This window comes from Zea mays, chromosome 3, assembly GCF_902167145.1.
Source record: "Zea mays cultivar B73 chromosome 3, Zm-B73-REFERENCE-NAM-5.0, whole genome shotgun sequence".
Classification (NCBI taxonomy): Eukaryota; Viridiplantae; Streptophyta; class Magnoliopsida; order Poales; family Poaceae; genus Zea; species Zea mays.
This window is the reverse complement of record NC_050098.1, coordinates 4623030-4640063: the sequence shown is the minus strand read 5'-3', so window position 1 is coordinate 4640063 and position 17034 is coordinate 4623030. Positions and strand designations below refer to the sequence as shown.

The window sequence follows — 17034 nt, the reverse complement described above, 5'->3', positions numbered from 1 at the left end:
GAATGAGTGAATATCATGTGCAGCTTTAAAGTTACCATCTATCTTCATCTCATTTTCTTTCCAATTATAGGTCTGGGATGCAACTATTGCAGATCCAAAATTGCATTATCCTTTTGAGCTCAACCTGTCATCTATGATATGTATTGTAACTGATCATGTTTTTACTACTTCATGATTCAGATCGCTGCTAGCAAGACCAAGATTTACATGGTGCTTCAGCTTGTCAATGGGGGCGAACTGTTCGACGGGATTGTAAGCCCACAAATGGAACTCCTTTTACTTATTTTATCCATTCATTTTTATCTAATTCTTCACCCCTCCTGTATGAACCATATTAATCATTAATCACAAATCAAACATGAAGCTTATGGTGTCTCAGTTCACTATTTGGTTTTAACCTCTTTCTTTGCTAAGTTTTAGCTTTGATCACACCACTTGATATTTCAATTAATTATATTAGATGTTTTGCGTAACAGTGAACTATTTCAATCGTTAGTGAATTATAAACTGATAGTGTTTGATGCCTTGTTTCGCGCCGTGATTAGTGAATTATACTTTTATGATATTACAGTGAACTATTAAACATGTACTCAAAGGCTCGCTGACAAATTAATTCACTAACTATTAATTATAGTTCACTGTTACATGCTTAGTGTACTCAATCGTTAGTGAAACATCTAACAGTGATTGGAATAGTGAATTACAGTGAACTATTAAAAATCTAACCCTGAAAATTGAGTACATGCTTAGTGAATTACAGTGAACTATTAATTGTGTTCGAGGCTATGACTGAAACTGAAACAGGTGATCCTTTTATGATATTTTAGTGAGGTACAAATGCTAATACCAATATGTCTAACTCTGACTCTCAACCCTGCAGAAAACATACAAGATGCAAATATGGAGGAACAACAATCTTCCTTGGTGGATGGTCTTAAAACTCCCACTACTGTGGCTGGTATGTCCAATCATGAGCATCAATTGGTAGATAACCATGTAGTTCAAAATATGATCAGGTAAACTTTTTCTACTGAAGATCAAGAATCCACAGCCGTGGAGTGCTTGTCCAATCATGAGTATCACTCGCAGACTCTTGGATATGTAATTGGTGGCACTAACATGAGAAGCGACACCAACCATCTCACAGAAGGGATCAATATCTTAATTGTCACACTGGACAGGCTTTTGGACCATCTGCAAAATACCGGTAGTTTCAAATACAAAGAGCTAAAGGTAAAGACTTTCTCGTTAGTATCATTTTTTTTCCAAATTCCTAGGGTGTGTTAAATATTCGTGTATGATTACAGAGTACCAAAAAGGTCATGCCCGACGACAAGCTCGCTGAGTTCGCGCTCCTCGACCCCAAGCCACCAAGAGGTGAGCAGGTGCTATCCTAAAATTGAGAAGAGCCAGGCTACTAGAAAAAGAAGAAGAGCATTCTTCAAGATCTAGATTATGTCGCCCCTGCCTTTTTTGGTGGATGCTTCTCGTGATTATACAAAAAATGATATTTAGGGGTTTTAGGGAACCATGTAAAATACCATTAGTTTATTTCAAAATATGGGGTATAGTGACATGTTTCATATCTAGATGGTTAGTATCATCCTTTGTATACTCGTGCAGGTTTCCATTAAAGTTGAAAAAACTCATCTCCCACAATATCACATTTTTGAAACGATTGTAGTTTAACTGTTCAAGTGTGCATAGGCTGCTCATTTGGAAAAACTGACTTGTCTATTATTTAAATTGTCTATATGCATAAAGAGTGTGAAAATCACTAGGATCTATGATGAGAAGTTTGCTGATTTGGGATGGGGAAGAGGCGAAAATGAGATTGAGGATGTGTTTATCATTGTTTTGTAGGTGAGAAGTGCTTATCAATTGCTATGAGCTACTAGCTTACCACTTCTCGTAGTTTAGGTGTTTGATAAAATGCATATTTAAGGACAGATTAGTTATTATTCAATTCTTGGGTAATGGAGTGCCACTGGTTGGTCCCTACATAGCATGGTATTGGTTCTATAGATCTAAATGAGTGTCAAGACAGACAAGATTGACCTAAATCCGTTGTTAAATCTGAAAATAGAGGTGATCCAATGTCCTATGTGTCTCGGTTGATAGTCGTCGAGAGTGTTTTGTCATGTTTCCTTTGCTAAAAATGTAGTTATCTGGTTAATACCAAGCATTATTTGTTTTCTTTTGAGATAAATATTTTGTTACTGATTTTACCTTTTGTCTCCTCTTCTTGTTTTTGTTCTAGAATCTATAGAAAATGGCTAACGACGAGGACATCCATCACTTTGTTTATGACAATGGAACTGATATGTTTAAAATTCCGTAGCAAGCACGTGCATCCAACTAGCTTAATTTTGTGGTAGCTGAGATCATGGTCCTTTGTTTATGACGAGGAGATCATGGTCCTCTTCTTCGTGAGTGTTCGCATGAAGGCATGCAGGCCGTCACCCGTCAGCAAATTAATTGTTACAACATGCGCCTTCCGTCACCCGGATTCGGATTCGTGGCGCATGATATGATATTCTGAAATCTGGGGCGATCCGATGAGCAGGCAGAAAGCAGCCGCGCAGAGGAGTACAACGCGCGCGCGCTGCACCGAAGAAATCCCCCCAGATAGACAGACAGGACCTCACACGGCACTGCATCTGGCTGCTGCATGCACCTGCACGCCGCCCGTTCTGCGTCCCTCGAGTCAGCTGGTTGTTATCGTGACAGGACGACGCGCGGTGAGCAGTTCACAGTAGTCCGAGAAAGAGAAAGAGAAACACACATCCAATTCCTGGATCCATCGATGGAGCGATCGATCGAGCGAGCTAGAGAGCTGCCTAGGGCCGGTACAGTTCACCTCACGTCGACCTCGGCCGGCCGATGCGCACGTACGCAAGTGCTACGCAGGATACGATGATGTGATTGGGCGCGGCGTCTGAACAACTCTCCATCCATCATACATGGCTAGCTACTGCGTATATATAATATACGGGAACATGATAGGCACACTTTGTAGCACGAGGATAACGTCTACTGAGCTCTAATGCAGACGTTCGCGGGGCCACTCAACGCTCTGCCTCGCCTACCTATTGTCTCGAGTCAATGCCCTTCTTTGCTTTTCGATCAATTTCACAAGCAAGAAGCAACCTAACCAATAATTTGTTGCCCTTCTGAAGGACTCGATCCACTTTCTGATTTGTGCCTCTTCTGAATTGTTCCTAGACATTGGAGCTTCTGGCCCCGTTGCAAGTGGAAAATCCTTGTACTTAAAGGTTGCAATGTAGTGGTCCCGTTGCAACGCACGGGCACTCACCTAGTGGTGTCTATAGGGCCGATTCGTAAGAAGTTGTCGCTCACCCTCGATTCACGCTAGAGCCAAGTGGTGTCTAGGGGCCGATTCTTCACCACTCCACCCACGATCATTTATAATGTAATTACATCCGGCCGTCCGCAAGCCGTTCGTTTTTTTATTACAGTCATACTACAATGAACAAGCTCTCTATAATGTAACTATTAAACTTTTGATCACCGAGTTATATAGGTGATGCCGATCACAAGCACATACCAGTGGCGGACCCAGGATTTGAAGACAGCCTAGGCGAAATTACACTGTTATACTCTACGCCTGTGCCTAGACCCTTTGCTGCTCTGCTTGCTTGCTTGTGGGTATGATGTTTGCTTGCTTCTGTCCATTGTCGCAGCCGAGGCAGCCCAGGCCACCGCCTGTGGTGCCTGGACGGTAAGTCCGCCACTGGCACATACTCTCATTTGACTAAAAAGGGTATCAAACTCCTCATCGCCATCAAACCATTCGGATAACGTCAATTACCAAGATTAACAAACACAAATTCGAAGTTGACCTAACAAAGGCTAACAAGAATGGCATGTATATGCATACTTGATTTTCCCAACAGTAGTACATAGAAGCTCTATAAAGACGGTTGTGAACGTATTTATACTAGACAGTGCTAGGGGATATTAGAAATACTAGTTTTCACGGACGATTAATTCAAAACCTTCATTGAAAATCGATTTCCACTTATGATCAACGTAATAAAACCGTTATTACTAATAAATTTCGGTAATAATTTCCAGAAAACATATAATGAGTTTTAAAATAGAAAAAAAAATTAATTCAGGGAGCTCTCGCCCATCTTTTTAGAAAAAGCACAGCTACACGGCGGCCGGGAATTGAGAACCCACCAAACCTCACCCTCGCGTGAAGCCTCCCATACCACTCCATCTATGACATGTATTGTGCTCAGGTTACAATTATGTTGCCCGCATATTATAAATAACTGAGCGTAAATTGAGTATTTGATTACGTAAATGAATTCAAACAAAAAAAAGTTGTCAACTACAAAGTTGAATAACTTTTGAAGTTCTACAACTTTTGTTTTGATACATTTTCCATTCAAGGCCGTTTGCAAAATTTTCATTTTGGATTTAATAAATTTTAATGCAATTTTTTAGTCTAGATGGTTTCAAATTAAAAACTTGTCAACTACAAAGTTTCGTAATTTTTTAGATCTACAACTTTTATTTTGATAATTTAATCATCCAAGCTCGTTTGAAAAAACTCAAAAAAGGATAAAAATGATTTCTAGTGGCATTGATTTATAGTGACGGTTTTCTTAAGGAATCACCACTAGAAATAGCACTAGCAGTTGATAACCAAATCTATATATAAAAATTATGTCTTACCACAGGCTAGAGTTTTTTTTCTACTAGTGCAATACACTAACGAGGTACTAGTCTCGTAATTTTTAAATCACAATGACCTCGCTAAGTAAATGCCATAAAGAGGAGCACCATAAGGGAGATCAGGTCCATCATATATACATATATAGGAGGAGCACCATAGAAGGAGGGAACATATGAGAGCACCATAAAGAGAAGCATACGAGAGAGAAGTGTCAGTCGTTAGAAACCCAATAGTCGGAAGGACCATGAATATTTGGTTGCTACATATATGGAGGAGGAGCATACATATAAAAGAGATGTTGGGAAGTAAGGGAGCCGGTATGAACAGGAACGTCCTTTTATCGATGATGAATGTGAGAAAGACCATCGAATAAGATTTACTCTCTGCTCGACAGGGTTCTGGACGTTACATAGATTGCTCGCTGAACAAGTCCGTAAACATATCAAAGTTAATACTCTATCTAGGATCCATGTTAAAATGGAGATTGAAAAGCTACTAAATCAAAACTGATAGTGAAAAGCTACCAATGGAGGAGATGACTTACAAATTAAAGTTAATCGAGTGTGAATGAACCCAAGCCCCTCCTCTATTTATAGAGTGAATTTAGAATTTTTATACTTTATCTCTTAAATTCAAACAAATAAAATAGCGTCGACGAATCAAAGTGTGCCACATTAACAAACGCCAACCGGTAGGCTGGTCGATATCAGACCCGTTCCAATGTACCGAGCGGTATCGACTAGCCCAATCCCATCACGACCGTTATCGCTTGACCTAATCGATTGGTGACCGACTGACCGACCAAGTCTAGCGTCCGTTGCGCCAACCTGCATTAGAGCATGGGTAGTAATACAGTGGGTTGTCGGCTTTAAGAAGTGGCCATGCCATCTTTAGCCAACTAAAATTTTAGTCATATACTAACTATATCATAGTATAAGCTATATATTTAATGCTTGGTCCATCTTTTCTTCTCACAAAGTGTCTTACTACTGTTTGGTTCGCATCTCTATCGGTGCAGTGCACCGCGAAGTCCTCAAGCATCTCATGTTTGGTTCATGTGTGTAGCTATGGAGGATCAACGGATGCAAAATCGGTCACCCGTCTAGGCTCCGTCGAGACGACGCGAGCATCTCCGCACATGCAGGATACAGGCACGCCGACCACATATAGGCACCCAATACGAAATGTTATTTCATTTTATTTTTATTATATTTTAAGTAAAAAATTTAATCATTGAATCGATTTTATATTTGTGTATCTAAAATTTTTACGAACAAGATTTATTTATATACTCTTACCTAGTACACATCTGTATACGACCAATCAAACAAAATCTCTATCTAGTTTATATAAGTGTGTGAAAGCAACCAAATAAATATATCTTGTATGAGCTCAACCTGATGCTACTTATTTTGGCTTGGTTCGGGCATTCTAGTTAGACTGATACGGAAACCAATTCGACGTTTAGAGTTCAAGAATAATCTGTTTTTAGCTAGCTACCACTACCAGTGAGCAGTATGTTTTTCCTTTTTTTTCCGCTTCTCTTTCTTTTATGTAACCACGCAAATCTATATTCTATACGACATCTCTTAGGGACCGTCTACGTCACTTTAATTGTTACTAGGTATATGCCCGTGCGTTGCAACGGAAGACACTTATGTATACATAGATCATTTTTTAGTAATGCTATCAAGAATCAACTCATAAACCATAACAAATGTTGAAGTCTATCATTTAAAACAACCAAAATTTGACTCAATGCCATTATTAATCGAAATAGGCAAATCCTAGGTTGATAATACAAGATATGATGATGTACCATGGCCTTCATAGAATAATTTTGTATTGTAGGGTGAAAAATTATAAAAGCTATATTCTAAGCATATTGAAAGGGATGGTGAGTTGTGATTATCAAAATTCATGTTCAACTCAAGTTCACACAATTGTCAAGCCTCTATTGTACATACTCGTTCTCAAGCAACAAAATATATATATATACTCAGGTTAGACAGGGATCAACTCAAGTTCACACAATTGACAAGCTTCTATGTATGTACATACATGTTCTCAAGCAACAAAAAGTATATATACTCCAAATACATGAAAAAACACATACTTAGCCCATGCAGTCTTTTATACATCCTTGGATTGGAATTGCAAGACACTTCCAACAAGAATGGATACATACTCAACACATACAATCTTTAACTTTAATATATTAATAAATCAATCTGCAAATACTCAAAGTTCTCATGGGACTGCATAAATAAAACATATAATAATTAGAGACAAATCCTCTCTTAGTCTATTATCATGGTCTTATACCGTGTCTTGGCAACTCTTCTAGGATAAAAGGGGTAAAAATTGGTTATAACTGCATATTCAACTCCAGAGGGGCCACTCCTGCAAAGCATTATAAAAGCGAAAGATTCTAATCAGTAATATTTTTAGAAATGATGTCAGTTCACATATGGTGTGGATAATTTCAGCTACAAATTTCTACAATCTTGAAAACACATTTGTAACTAAAATACAGTTGGTCTTGAAGTAGTAACTAAATACAGTGGGCATCAGCATATGTTCTTAAAAGTTCTTGTGCCACAATATGAAACATGTAGCTAGAATCAGGTTTAAGAAACTACCAGTAGTTGTACTAAGTTGTAGCTAGAATCAGGTTTAAGAAACTACCTGCAGGTTTAAGATGCTATATTTCCAATTTATTGATTTAGATGTCTCATTATTTTTTCACCCATATGGCAACAACAAAATGAACTAAGCTAATTTTCTCCCTTGGTAATTAGACATATGAGATGCGATTGAACTAAGCTAATTTTCTCCCCTAGTAGTATAAAAGATTTACAAAAACAAACACAACTGATATGTTTCAGGATCACAGTGAGTTTATTTCATAGTGCCGAAATAAAATATCCATTTCAGTTTCACAAATCAATCAAACCGGAAGCATATATTTGGCTTTAGCAAATCATTTGAATAAGAACCTGGTATGCACCATAGCACCACCACTGCCTACTTATGAATTATTTTCAGCATATATTTCTATTTTTATCGGTTTCTGCAATCAAACAGATTCAGTTTTTGTTTGTGCTCTTAAACAGCTTGTGTTTGCCCCAATTTTCTGATTCTGCCAGATTAAGTGCTAGATGTAGCATTGCAGTATCTGTTTCTACACTCAAACATAATAGATTCAGTTCTATTTGTGGAGTTCACTGAAACCAGAACAGAACAATTCCTGTTTGTGCACTCAAACATATTCAGATCTAGTTCCGTTGAGTTTTGTTTGTGCACTCAAACAAAATAGAACAATTTCTATTTTTGCAGTTCAGTTCAACAGATTCATTGAAAACAGAAATGGTGGTTTCATCAGTGAAAACAGAAATGCACTGACAACAAAAAACAGAAACACACATTCACTTAAACAAGTAGTTCACAACCAAAATTCAGTTTACTTTTCACAAGCAGTACTCATACCAGAATTCCACTGATAACATGAGTTGAATACAATAACACAAGTGCACTACAAATCATAAGTTCACAACCACAACTCACTACGAATGTCACATAGTATAATCCCACCACTCTTCGAAGCGAATGAGGTGATGGAACAATGGAAATGACGATCGAGTTGTGTGTGCAAAATGCAAAGCAGAGTCAAAAAACAAACCTTCTAGAGCGAGGCGAGTCGATCCACGATGAGGGCATCAGCCTGGACGTCGTCGCAGTCAAGCAGGACCTTGTGGATGTGGAGGCTATGGGAGGCGCTCTTGGATTCTCGGTGGTGAAGACAAAACAATAAAATGTTCTGTGTAGAGTACTAAGCAAGTATATAAATATCATTCAGTAACGAAATTAAATAAAGGAAATTCAGACGCTCCCAATCTTATGATTTTACCTTCTAAACAATTATGACCTGACCTTGCAACACAGAACAGTCCAGATATTTGATGCAGTGATCTGCCTCCTTAGTAGCAGCCATGGTGACAAAACCAAACATCCGTGATTCCCTTGTCCAAGGATCATACACAATGCTTGCATCAATCACCTATAGCACAATCAGTAAGCAAAGTGAATTGTTCAATAATTATATTTTGACTTCTCAGAAATGACACTTTAAAGTTGCAGATATTTTATTATATTCTTTAATGATTACCTACCCTCCCTCAGTGGGGGTCAGCCAGCTTTTGTGGTGTAATACTACAAATAAGGCCGTGTGCGACCACATAAAACAGAGAAGCTAACTCCCAAGGAAAACGAGAAACAAGCAGAGGACCAATAAAACCATGGCAGGGGGGTAAGTTGGCATCACGACGCTGCCCACTTTTACTTTTCAGTTAGACGTCTCCCCGTTCTAAGCATCCTCCAACTTTGGTTCAAGTTCATCAGAGAGATGGTTTGGCTCTACTGACAAAGAGCTTCCTATTTTCCTCTTCCGGGTTAGCACTACTTCTGATGCAAGTGTCTCATCGGCGAGAGAAGCTTCTTCACTGGCATCGCCCTCATGTTTTGTAGGAACTGCCCAGGCTATAGGGTTCACTGAAAAAAATGTTTAATCAGAAAAGTATAGTGAGTCTAGCAGTGTACATACTACTGCAATACAACAACACCATGACATAGTTAATTAAGTTTCTTATTAAAATGTAGAAGAGAACTTGCTGCACAATCTAACACTTAGCAGTAAGTAACCATGATGAAAAAAATTGTTTGTCTTAGTCTCTACTCCATCCATTCCAAATTATTAGATATTTTGACTTTTCTAGATACATAGCTTTTACCATGCACCTAGATATACACTGTTTAGATACATAGTAAAATTAATGTGTCTAGAAAAGACAAAATCTTTTTATTTGGAACGGAGAGAGTACAATAGAGATGCCAGGACATTAAAGGATATTTTCTAGTACACATACCCAACATACGGCAGTTAGCAAGGCCTGTTTATATAGTTTTTTGGGGGATTTGGGGGGGGTGGAAAAAGTTTTCCCAACAAATCCCATAACCCAAATAACCTCACAAAAAAATCATTTGAATTATTATGTACCACAAAAGCATTTCAACAGGTTAAATAAATTCACTACTCCCATATCTAACCAGGGCTTCATACTAATCAAGTAGTAAGAGGCCGGATAGCTACATCATCCTAGCCAATCATATTCCAAACCTCTGCTTGTCTGCCCATGTGTTTCAAGCTATATCATTCATGGATTAACATGGAAATTGGAGAACTTCATCAAAGAATCAATAGTTCATGCATTACACTGGAAAACAATCATTAGTTTGCTGATACCGAATTAGAGACCTTCGTCTGGTTCAGAAGACTTAGAGGTAATTGTACTTGCTTCATCACTTGCATTTATCAACTTCGGTTTCTTTTTGACATAGTCCTGCCGCAGAGGTATAGGTATCTGGAACGAAAACTGAGCTAAAGTTACACCCTGTGCAACATACTCTGGATTCTCTTGGAGGAACCTGCCAAAAGTAAGACATGGAGGCTTTAAGACAGACAGGTTGAAGCATATGTATACAATTCAGAAATATAAGGAATAAAGGCAGTGCATAACTGGTACAGTTAACATCTGCATACTATTTATTCGTAATATGTCATTAAAGGCCTTACAACATACAAGAAAGTAACTCTTGGACAATTCTATCCTCCATGATGGAATTTTTCTTAACTTGTTTACTGGCATTTACTTTAACTTAATTACTGGAACGAGCAGATAGTTATGAGACTGGCCCTGCTTCTACACCACTATGTACCCAACAGGAATTCTTTCAAAAATTCTTTAAAAAAACATATACCATCTGCATAGTATCAGAAGGTGTCTGTTACACTAAAATTCTTTCGAAAAACATATACCACCTGCAAAATGAAGGGGCCAAGAGCCACTACCGATTTCTTTTCCTTTCTTCGTAGCATTATGTGCCACTTTCCTCTTCTTTGTCAGTGTGCCCTTAATATTTGTGTTAACATTAACACCATTTGTTCTCACTGCCTGGTAAACGCACCTCTTTGCAAGCTCAAATACCTATGGCTTGGATCAGCAAGTATCCAAATTGATCAGACACCTTCTAATACTCTCAATGTGTCAAGGTACTTAAAGTATGTAAGAACGTCGTACCTACAGGCCAGTAAAGAAACATATAACCAAACCTAAGTTTTGCAGGTCGTAATACCAACCTACCACTAAATTCAGTATAACAATTTCTCAACATAATTCACTGGATTTGTCCGATTGGTAAAAATCCGAGGACCGAAATCCATCACTATTTTGAGAGGAATAGATAAGCAAGTGGGGAGGAATACAACAGCTCCGAAGACGGGTGGGCGGTTGTAGATCCAAAGACAGGTGGGGGAAGAAGGGGCAGCGCCGTACTAATCTGAGCTGCCACCGCCGCTGCTAGCCAGAGTGGGGTACTTCTTCCCTCCGCCGCTGCTAGCCAGGCTGGGGAGGTGGAAGTGGTGAGGGCGCTAAGCGCATCGCAGAGACAGAGGACAGGAATGGGTGCGGGATGGGAGAGGGTCCGGACGACGGTTCCCAGTGGTGATGGACCTCGGCATTGCTGGCTGGGCTATGCTGCGGCCCGCAGTGGTGAGGGACGCACGGCGATGGCCTCCACCGCCGCCGTCATCGCCTCGCCGGCCCCCGGCACCGCCGTGGCCGAGCCCGTCGCCTGGCTCGTCGACGAGCGCGATGGCTTCATCACCTGGCTGCGCTGCGAGTTCGCCGCCGCGAACACCATTGTCGACCACCTTAGCTGCAAAAATAGCACTCTAAAGAATTGTATTTGTTTTTAAAAATACCAAAAAGTTGTACTTAGACCACATTCCAACAGGGGATGTACAAACACAAAATATCAAGCCGCTGCATGATAGATTTCTTCATATCAATTCCAAACTTTCAAAATAACATCTTATTAACCTGAATTGTCTAATGGGGTATAGCATACGATTTAACATATAAGATGAAAAATATCATCTCTAAGTTCAATCCTTTAAAGTTGAAATCAAGAACTGGAGATAGCAGGAAATAATCTGGTTCACAGATGCGAATGCTTGAAATTGCAACTATATTCACTCTATGAAAACCAGTTAAAAATGAAAACCAGATACATACATCACAGCATAATAAGTATTTCAAATGCCCAACCAAAATGTTTGTATACATATTTGAATTTTCATTCATAATCGGTCCATCTTGTGTATGGTACAGAGTTCAGACCTTAAGCGAGTTCAGATTTCAGACCATAAGCGAGTTCAGACTATAAGCATACCTTGCATTGCACCCGAGGTAGCAGAAGAAGATGGTGTCAATGAGGCTACGCTCGTCGGCGATGTCCAAGACCTTCTGAATCTCTGACACCCGGATCACGTTGCAATCTTTTAAAAAGAACCATTTCAACATATATCTTTGTTTTTTAGGTGAAGGTCTCCTCTGCCAGAGATTAAAAACAAGGTGCACAAAAAGAGCATACTGACAAGAATATATCATCAATTGAAGCTTCACCTAACAATAATAAAACAAGTTCAAAACATGCAAAAAAACAAGCAAACAAAGTGGCAAACCAGAAATATATCAAAAATCTATCACCAAAGCTTCTCACAACTGAAATTCCAATTGTCAGAGATGATATAGTCACCTTCTGACACAAAATTGATCCATGGTAACTTATTTGCTTTATAGAAGACATGACACAAAAACAACTAAAACAACTAATCTCCAAAACTGAGCTAGTCCATAAGTACATATCCGTCCAACACTTGAATTCCATAGAAATCAAGGATCAACCTAGCAAGTGCAAATACTGATGCATAACTGAAATATAATGAACATGACTGTTCTGCTTCAGGGAAGCATTCTTTAGAAAACATATAACATGACAGAAGTGCCATAGTATCAAAATAACAGTATACGGTATACCCAAGTTTTTTTTAAAAAGAACGTTTTATTTTGTGTTAGTCATAGTAACCAGTAGTTTTCTTGCCATCAATTTTACTACATAATCACCATACAAGATGACAACATGTATATTTAAGATCATCTTTCCACTTGACTCCACCTCACATAACACAAAAAGTGCGGATATATTACTATTGTGAATCTTAATTTATTTTCAAACATTTGTTTCTCAAAAAACAGAAATACCTTTTTCTGCATATTTATCCACCAATGAAGGTCGGTCAGATTTAGGTCTCCATCCTCTAAACAAAGATCCCTTGAGTGTTTTTCCAGATAGAAGAAATACATAATGAGTAGACTCCCAAATGTTCCATCACTAATTGAATTACATTGAGGTCACCTCCAGACTATATTTTTTTAGCTGCAAAAATAGCAAACAGTTCAAATTATTTGAGAGCATAATCTTTAATATATTAAACAAATTTTGGAGTGCAGCAATTGGCCAGAATTAGAAAGATAGCACTGATGAGATATAAAAGTCTGCAAGCATAAGAATCGAGGTGTTATGGTAAATTATGAGTTATGACTATGGCATATACAAAGAAGGGAAACTATCAGAATATAAGTATTATGCATAAAAACAAATTGTGAATGGAACCTTCGCTTTACCATTCCATGAATGTAATCTTGCAAGCATTCCAATTATCACATTCTCAGTTCCTAAGCATTAGCAGTAAGCAATAGAAGGACAGAGGACCACTAACCATTGTACCAGTAGATGTTATTGCAAAAAACATTTCCATCTCACAAAAATATTAAAGGGAAAGTGAACGATCATGGTAAATACACAATGCTTTGTGTAAACAACTTCACTATCAGTGCAGAAAATCTCTGGCAGAGAACATAATATTACTGTGTGTCCCTGGTTCGCCCGGATCAACAGCTCGCCATCTTCCTCCAACAGACTAAACCTCTGCTTGTTATCCCGCCTGACTGCCTGCACGCCAGCCAAAATGTCACAAGTTCTCTCATCAAACTGAATACTGCTCACAATTCACTGCAAATTTCATAATCCAAAGAAATCAACAGCACATTGATATTCCAAAAGGCGAGATTACATCTTGACACTTCGATTCAGTGCCCCTATATGCCTTACTCATGCAAACAACGAACATTGGATTTGGATTTGGATCTGGACCTCACCTGGGAAAACCATACACACCCAAAAAACGATAGGGTTGGGAAAGCGAGAAATTCAGCGCATGCTTGTGTGAGGCGCGTATAACCGTTCTAGGGATCATGCAGTAGAACAATCATTCAGTAGTTTTAACATTTTATCAAACATAAGGGGCTCGAGAGCAGCAAGGGCAGCGAGGTTTCACCGGAGTTTGTGACGTCGCGCAGGGGCTGCGTAGATCCGACAAGCGGCTGGGCATTCCATCGAGTAGGTAGCTTGCCGCAGGGGCTGGGCTTTCGCTGCCAGAAACAGGACGGAGGGGCTCGGCGCTGAGGATAGAGGAGCAGGGGGTCGTGCGTCCTGGGCGCTAGCGCTAGACGTCCCTGGTTGGAGCTCGGTCGCCGGAGCTGGGGACGAAGGGAGCAATGGCTAGAAGCCTCAAACGATGTCGACTAAGTTGCACTGGCATAAGATGATTAAATAGCAAAATCTGAAGAGTAGTAGTGGCTCACCAGGAGAGGTGCCCAATCATACCAGACACCTTGGTGAAGTACTGGCCGAGGTGCACCAGGGTGAGGTCGAAGAACAGCATGAACCCGAGCAGGTCTCTGCACCCACAAGAGCATCTGTTTTAGGCTTCGGTAGCGATACGCAGGAAACCACATGAACAAAGAAATGTCGGCTCAGGAGATGAGCAGAGGCGAGCCGACAGTGGATCCGTACATGAACATCCAGACGTTGATGGTCTCGTTGAGCCAGGAGGAGAGGATGAGGACGACTTTGAAGACAGGCCACTCGGTGTGGGTGCTGCGGGACACCGACCGCGCAGGCATGCGCGGCGGGGCGGGGCATGCTACGGCCGAGGCCCTCCGCACCGCTACGACGTCCGAGCTCGACCCTTGTGTGCAAGTACCTCCAAGCCGGCGTCCTGGTGCGCTCGTGGGAGCGGCACCAACATAAATGTAGGCAGTTCCAACATAAAAAATGCTATCATACATCAATTTCCAGATTAGTAGTACATTATACACAGTAAATTGAGAGAGATAATAGGGAAAAACAGCTATATAATTAGTAAACCGATAATGAATTCCCACCTGTACACATTAATCTATAGCCTTTCACAATTCACATAGCATGCTAGAATGTCCCATTTCCTCAATTCTCATTATGCACCAAACACATTAAACTTCGTGTTCTCTATATGCATCCAAACACACTGAATGAAATGCAGCATAAACTTATTGAAATCAGTTATAGGCCTGAAAGAAAATCAATATATTATTTGTATCCAGCATTGCAATAATCATTTAGCCTAAACAAAATTATTGGTAGGAATGTGCTTCACCTATTCCTGTAGAAAGGAATGGCACGTGAGACCATCGAGATGTTCGGCTACAGGATTTTGCAGGTTTGAGTGGGGGATGGGATCATGGTGAATTGTGCCTGTGTCGCTCAATCATCGTGAGGAAAATGTTGATCGACTCTTGCTCTGACTCCGTCCAGGGCACGACGGTCTCCTTGACGGGACAGACTCCTTGACGGGAACTTCCACCCGCTGCTGAGCGCCTCCACACCAAGCCTCCTGCACAGTCCCAGGTTATTATGGGAGAACATCGTAGGTACACTGTGGGGGGGATAGAAGGAGCATGCGAGCTACGGTTGGTGCGGCGTACCACACGGCGACTACGACGATGGAGACAAAGGCGTGGTGCACAGCTGTGATGGCTAGGGAGAGCGAGGAACCTAGAATCCCAAACTCAACAATCCTCTACCAGAATCCCGCTCACCTAATCCACTGCAGCCGAGCAGACGACCGGCGCAGATGATGTTCACGGAGGGCCTCGATGAGTCAGCCATCTACTGGATCTAGCAGGGAACAGACTCCCCAGCCGCCGCGCCCGCACCGCCATGGTCGCCGTTGTCGGAGCGTGCCGCTGCTGGGGCAGGTGGTGGCGGCGTCGTGGAGCACTGCTCTGCACGCCAGTTCGGGCAGGGCCGACGCAGGCGTCGTGGGTCGTCGTGGGTGAACAGGACGCACCACTTGGGCCTGCTCGGCTGCTAGCGAACGGCCGAAGAAGAAGACTGCTTCCTGCTGTCGCGCGACTATGGGCCGCACCAAAAAATCAGCCCAAAACGCCTGCACTGCTGTGTTGTTGTATTGTCTTGCAATAACTTAGTACCATACTGGCTAGTAAAGGAGACAAGGAGCGGCTTATAAGTGTTGGCGCGGACTTAACAGTAAGAACTCTGTTGGTGGCTGAACTGGTCAGGTTCAACTCGTGCGGGCATGATAATTTTTGCTGGACACATGCGTGTACGGCCTGTGGGGGCACGTAGATGGTAGAACCAGAGCCATGGCAGAACAGGTCAAAGGCAGAACAAGTTAATGGCAGACTACTATTGCTTACTTAATAAGTAGTACAGATTTCTGTTAGGCTTGGGCGGTGTGCCTGTGCCCTGGCTTTTGCTCGTGTACTCAACGGCGTTGCTGGCCGTCCACGTACCTGATCGGGTATATTCGCCTCGCATCGTCATAGGTCCACACCTCCTGTCAATTTCTATTGCAGAAATAATAGATCGACTAGGCTGCGCCTGCGCTAGGTAGCGGCGGCGAGAGGGAGCTCCGCTGACGTGCGGAGCCGCTTTCCGACGGCCACGTACGTACGCATCATCGTCCCCGGATGGACGGGCCATGGCGACGTCGAGACGTGCATGGACATGGAGGCTGTGTGCGCCAGTGGATCGGACTCGCCATCACCGTCGCTTTATATCGGCTATAGTAGATCACCGCACCGCGCGTCGTCTCGTCTTGTCTGCCTGTGTACCTGTGATGAAAGGCTGTTCAGTTGGATTTATCTATACCGGCTTCTTCCACTTTAGGGCTAGTTTGATAACCCCGTTTTTTTAATAGGATTCTTCTATCTTCGGAAAATAAAAAACTCTTACAAAAAAATAGAGTTACCAAACTAACTTTTATAGTGTTTTTTTATTTATATAAATTATAGTTACAACAACGAACAATCTCGAAAATGAATATGCAGATGCATGCATATGCATAGAAATTTCCCATTGCCATCTGGTGACCGTATCCGGTGGTTGGGCGTCAGACGCGCGCGTCGCCTGCGCATATGCATTTGCAGATGCATGCAACGCAGACGATCGTCCATCTATCGGTGCTGCCCATCGACGCTATTGTACAGGCCCGGACCTGAGGGTATACAGGGTATACAACC

General features: G+C 41.2%; 1 protein-coding gene and 1 pseudogene across 2 annotated transcripts; one reads left to right on the top strand and one right to left on the bottom strand.

Annotated features, from left to right (window-relative positions):
- Nucleotides 1-273: 273 nt before the first annotated feature.
- LOC103649608 (ATP-dependent RNA helicase has1-like) lies at nucleotides 274-1583 on the top strand. The gene is made up of 4 exons (XM_020550659.3): nucleotides 274-804; nucleotides 881-958; nucleotides 1037-1233; nucleotides 1308-1583. Exons 1-4 carry the CDS (start codon nucleotides 786-788, stop codon nucleotides 1395-1397), a joined length of 384 nt encoding a protein of 127 aa, XP_020406248.1. The 5' UTR covers nucleotides 274-785; the 3' UTR covers nucleotides 1398-1583.
- A 5243-nt stretch (nucleotides 1584-6826) lies between these two features.
- On the bottom strand, nucleotides 6827-15825 carry LOC100383483 (uncharacterized; annotated as a pseudogene). The gene is made up of 14 exons (NR_159544.1): nucleotides 15589-15825; nucleotides 15147-15383; nucleotides 14525-15060; nucleotides 14314-14409; nucleotides 14007-14208; nucleotides 13538-13621; nucleotides 12871-13045; nucleotides 11999-12080; nucleotides 11278-11482; nucleotides 10023-10192; nucleotides 9051-9259; nucleotides 8642-8768; nucleotides 8391-8528; nucleotides 6827-7111 (listed from the first exon to the last, which is right to left on the bottom strand). The product of NR_159544.1 is annotated as an uncharacterized protein (transcript).
- Nucleotides 15826-17034: the final 1209 nt, after the last annotated feature.

Bases quoted from the DNA above. Each gene is read 5' to 3' on its own strand.
- LOC103649608 (XM_020550659.3), top strand. The intron at 959-1,036 runs GTATGTCCAATC...TTTCTACTGAAG, and splicing joins AACTCCCACTACTGTGGCTG to ATCAAGAATCCACAGCCGTG. The intron at 1,234-1,307 runs GTAAAGACTTTC...GTATGATTACAG, and splicing joins TCAAATACAAAGAGCTAAAG to AGTACCAAAAAGGTCATGCC.